This window comes from Eimeria mitis, genomic scaffold, assembly GCF_000499745.2.
Source record: "Eimeria mitis Houghton genomic scaffold, Emh_scaff1784, whole genome shotgun sequence".
Taxonomy (NCBI): Eukaryota; Apicomplexa; class Conoidasida; order Eucoccidiorida; family Eimeriidae; genus Eimeria; species Eimeria mitis.
Genome location: NW_013570102.1, coordinates 294 through 4,903, shown reverse-complemented (window position 1 = coordinate 4,903; position 4,610 = coordinate 294). Strand labels below are relative to the sequence as shown.

The following is a 4,610-nucleotide window of genomic DNA, read 5'->3' as shown; positions in this document are numbered from 1 at the left end:
AGGCCGAGGGGCCTCTTGGGGGCCCCCTGCAGCAACCCTTCTACGCTCCCGGAATTCGAAGCCAGCAGCAGCAAAGACAGCATCAGGCAGCGGAGAGGGAGTTGTTGCTGCTTTGAGGCCACCCAATGCAGCAGCAGAAGCTTGCTGCTGCTGCTGCTGCTGCTGCTGCTGCTGCTGTGTCCCTGCGGGGGGCCCCGAGAGCAGCACCTGCCCCAGAGACGGCAGCAGAGGAGGAGATGTTATTGTTGCTGCTGCAGCTTGTGCTGCTGCTGCATGTGCTGCTGCTGCATGTGCTGCTGCAGCTTGTGCTGCTGCAGCAGCAGCATCAGGCACCAGGGGCTGGAGGCCCCCCTGCAGTGCAGCAGCAGCAGCAGCAGCAGAGCTAATAGGGTTTGCAGTCAGAGGGGGGGCCCCCAGAGCTCGCAGAGGGACGTTGGGGGCCCCCGGGGCCCCGGGGCCCTCAGCAGCAGCAAGCGGCAGCATCTGCTGCAGCACTGCAGCAGAAGCAGGAGCAGACACAGAAGGAAGAGTTTGCATGCGCGTAGGAGGAGGAGCTAGTTGAGGTGTTGCTGCTGCTGCTGCTGCTGCTGCTGATGCTGCTGCTGCTGCTGCTGCAGGTGTAGCCCCAAGAGGAATGCAAGGGGGGGCCCCCTGAGGGTTGAGGGGCCCCTGGGTACCAGTAAGGGCCCCCATCGCAAACGGAGTAGCAGCAGCAGCAGCAGCAGCAGGAGGCTGCATCTGCTGCAGCTGCTGCAGTTGCTGCAGCTGTAAAGAAGGAGTTTGTTGCACTGCTGCTGCTGGGGGCCCCTGGGGGGCCCCCCGCGGGGCCAGGAGGGCCCCCATATCCATAGACTGAGCGGGAGATAGAGCCATCGATAGAGAGGGTACAGAACTAACCAAAGAAGCAGACCGCTGCGGGGGCCCCCCTAGGGGCCCCAGGGGCCCCAGGGGCCCCTGGGGCCCCGTGGGGGCCCCTCCCAGGGGGGCCCCTATTGATGGCATAGGCAAACTTGTGAGCCCTGAGGGGGCCCCCGAGGGTACTAGCGGAGAAGCAGCAGAGAGAGAGATTATATGGGGTGAAGCAGCGGGGCCCCCTGCTGCTCTCGTACCCATGGGGGCCCCCGCAGCTGTGAAGGGGGCCCCTGTTGCTGCTAGAGGGGCCCCTGCTGCTGATAGAGGGGCCCCTGCTGCAGTCAAGGGGGCCCCTGCTGCAGCAAGGGGGGCCCCTGTGGTGGGCATTAGGGGGCCCTGGTTAAGCATTTGCATTTGAGTGAGTGTATTTGTGTAGAATATATAAATATAGAAATAAAAAAAGAAAAGAAGGAGAGAAAAAAAACAAAAGTTTAGGTCTTTAGTGAGGCCCCCGCTCGCTGAGCTGGGGTGTATAGGCAGCTGCCGCTCTGCTGCGTGCTGTATGTACACCCCAAATAGATGAACACACACACACAAAAAGCAGCAATATTATAATAAAATAAAAGAAAAATAGCAACTCATAAACCCTAAACCCTAAACCCTAAACCCTAAACCCTCATCACCACGAGGCCCCATAGACGACGCTGCTGCTGCAGCACCGCATGCAGCAGCAGCAGCAGCAGCAGCAGCTGGCTGGGGTTTTGTGTCTCTGTAGAGAAGACAAAAGAATATAAATTTCTATAAAAGCAACAAAAGCAGCAGCAGCAAACGCAGATACACCCGTAAACCCAGCAGCAGCAGCAGCAGCAACAGCAGCAGCAGCAGCAACAGCAGCAGCAGCAGCAGCAGCAGCAGCAGCNGCAGCAGCAGCAACAGCAGCAGCAGCAGCAACAGCAGCAGCAGCAGCAGCAGCAGCAGCAGCAGCAGCACGATGAAACTCCCTTTCCTCACCTTCAGAAAAGATTCTCTTCTCGTGCAGTGCGGCGTCGCTGCATGCATGTGGTCAGCCCCATAAACATTTCCTTTACTCAGCAGCAGCAAACACCAGCAGCAGCAGCAGCAGCAGCAGCAGCAGCGATAGGAGGAGTAGAAGCAGCAGCAGCAGCAGCAGCAGAAATAGGAGCAGTAGCAGTAGATGGAGAAGCAATAGCAACAGCAGCAGCAGGAGGAGCAGGAGCAGCAGCAGCAGCAGTAGTCGTGTTAGCAGTAGTAAGTGGAGCAGCTCTGGCGGTAGCAGCAGCAGCAGCAGCAGCAGCAGCAGCAGCAGCAGTAGCAGCACCAGCAACACCAGCAACAGCAGCAGTTGCAGCAGCAGCAGCAGGAGAAGCAATAGCAGCACGAAGAAGAGCAGCAGTTGCAGCAGCAGCAGCAGCAGCAGCAGCAGCAGAACTAATACGGTTGCCTCTCTGCATGGGGAATTCATCTAGGTATATCCTATCTCTTGCTGCTGCTGCTGCTGCTGCTGCTGCTGCTGCTGCTGCTGCTGCTGCTGCAGGTACATCCCGCAGGATGTTGCGGCTTTGATGGCGATGTATTGGTATGAGAGACAGGTACAGCTCAGGTGTATAGGCAGCTGTTTTTTTATTTTTTTATTTTTTTTATTTTTTATTTTATTTTGTTTTTTTGTTCGTATGTATATGTTTGTGTCTCCTTTCTCTGTCTCCTTTTTCTGTCTCCGTTTGTTGTTTTTTGTTTTTTGTTGTTTTATATTTTGTTTGTTTTTTTGTCTCTCTTTTTCTGTCTCTGTGCATGCGTGTTGTCTCCTTTTCTTTTTTGTCTCTTCTTTTTACTGTCTCCTCTTCTGTCTCCTCTTCTGTCTCCCTTTCTGTCTCCTTTTCTGTCTCCTTTTCTGTCTCCTTTTCTGTCTCCTTTTCTGTCTCCTTTTGTTTGTGTGTATCCTTGCTGTCTCCTTTTTTTATTGTCTCCTTTTATGTGTCTCCTTTTTACTGTCTCCTTTTTGCTGTCTCCTTCGCTTAACTGTCTCCTTTTCTGTCTCCCCCTTTTCTCTCTCCCTTTAGGTGTCTCCTCCTCTTCTGTCTCCTCCTCTTCTGTCTCCTTTGGTTTGTCTCCTTTTGTTTGTCTCCTCTCATTTGTCTCCTTTTGTTTGTCTCCTTTTTTTTAGTCTCCTTTTGTTTGTCTCCTTTTTTTTAGTCTCCTTTCATATATCTGCTTTTATTTGTCTCCTTTTATTTGTCTCCTTTTATTTGTCTCCTTTTATTTGTCTCCTTTTAACTGTCTCCTTTTATTTGTCTTCTTTCACTTATCTCCTTTTAACTGTCTCCTTTTATATATCTCCTTTTAAGTGTCTCCTTTTTGTTTGTCTCCTTTTTTTGTCTCCTTTTATATATCTCCTTTTAACTGTCTCCTTTTATTTGTCTCCTTTCAACTGTCTCTTTTTGTTTGTCTCCTTTTTGTGTATATGTTTAGAGCGGGCGTCGTCGTTGCGGTGTCTCCTCAGCAGGAGACGCCGACGCAGCTTTATCTTCTTTTTTAAAAAAGAAAAGGGGACAGTTTTGTGTCTCTCGTGCTGGAGATAATATATATGTTTCTCTCAAACCCTAAACCCTAAACCCTAAACCCTAAACCCTAAACCCTAGCCCCAGAAAAAGGGAACATTTTGGTGTGTCTCTTGCTTTGGTTTTTGTCTCTCGCAAACCCTAAACCCTAAACCCTAAACCCTAAACCCTAGATATTACAACCCCACCACAAGCTTAATATAAAAGAAAAGAGATAAAAGAAAAGAGACAGAGAAGAGACAGAAAAAAGATAGAAAAAGGAGACAAAAAAGGAGACAGAAGGGAGACAGAGAAAGAGATAAAGGAAAGACAGAGAAAGGAGACAAAAGAAGAGACAGAAAAGGAGACAGAAAAGGAGACAGGAAAGGAGACAGTAGAGAGGAGACAAAAAGGAGACAAAAAGGATACAAAAAGGAGACAAAAAGGAGACAAAAAAGGAGACAGAAAGAGACAAAAAGGAGACAGCTGGTTGAGAGGGGCGTTCTGTATAGACTGCACGTCTCCGGTGTCTCCTTTACTTTTTCTTTATTTTTTTTGTCTCCTTTTTTAATTATTTTTTTCTTCTTTTTATCTGTCTCTCTCTCTGTCTCTCTCAGTTTGAATTGTCTCCTTTTGTCTCCTTTTGTCTCCTTTTGTCTCCTTTTGTCTCCCTTTGTCTCCTTTTGTCTTTTATGCTGTCTCCTTTTGTCTCTTTTACTGTCTCCTTTTGTCTCCTTTTGTGTTAAGGGACAGTGGGGGCCCTTCAGGGGCCCCCTCAGCTGTAACAGACAAATTTTGTTTGCTGCTGCAGCAGCTGCAGCAGCAGCACCTGCTGCAGCAGCAGCAACGGCTGCAGCAGCAGCTACTGTATTCATAGAAGCTACAGTAGCTGCTGCTTAGCAGCACGGGTGACCTCAGTGGGGGCCCCGGGGGGCCCCCCTATGGTGGGGGCCCTAGTTGGTAGGAGACAGATTCTTTAGGTTTGCTGCTGCTGCTGCAGTGTTTGTCTTGTCTGCTGCTGCTGCTGCTGCTGCTGCTGCTGCTGCTGCTGCTGCTGTCTGCTTCATCGTCTCCTCTCTCGTGGCTTGATTACACACAGTTAGGGTTTAGGGTTTTACACTAAACCCTAAACCCAAACAATATATATATATATATATATATATATATATATATATATATATATATATATATATATATATATAT

The 4,610-nt window shown here is 49.8% G+C and overlaps 2 protein-coding genes across 2 annotated transcripts in view; one reads left to right on the top strand and one right to left on the bottom strand.

Annotated features, from left to right (window-relative positions):
• Positions 1 to 1,002, bottom strand: part of EMH_0043440 (uncharacterized protein) — a gene marked incomplete at both ends in the record, with an annotated part of 5,853 nt that extends 4,851 nt beyond the window's left edge. The window contains one exon of the mRNA XM_013495844.1: positions 3 to 1,002. Within this exon, the coding sequence (XP_013351298.1) occupies positions 3 to 1,002 (1,000 nt within the window). The remainder of the gene's footprint in view (positions 1 to 2) is intronic.
• A 109-nt stretch (positions 1,003 to 1,111) lies between these two features.
• EMH_0043430 (uncharacterized protein) lies at positions 1,112 to 2,436 on the top strand (the record flags this gene model as incomplete). The annotated part of the gene is given in 3 exon segments (XM_013495843.1): positions 1,112 to 1,231; positions 1,705 to 1,771; positions 1,775 to 2,436. Coding segments are annotated over 3 exon segments (849 nt in total).
• Between the last annotated feature and the right edge of the window lie 2,174 nt (positions 2,437 to 4,610).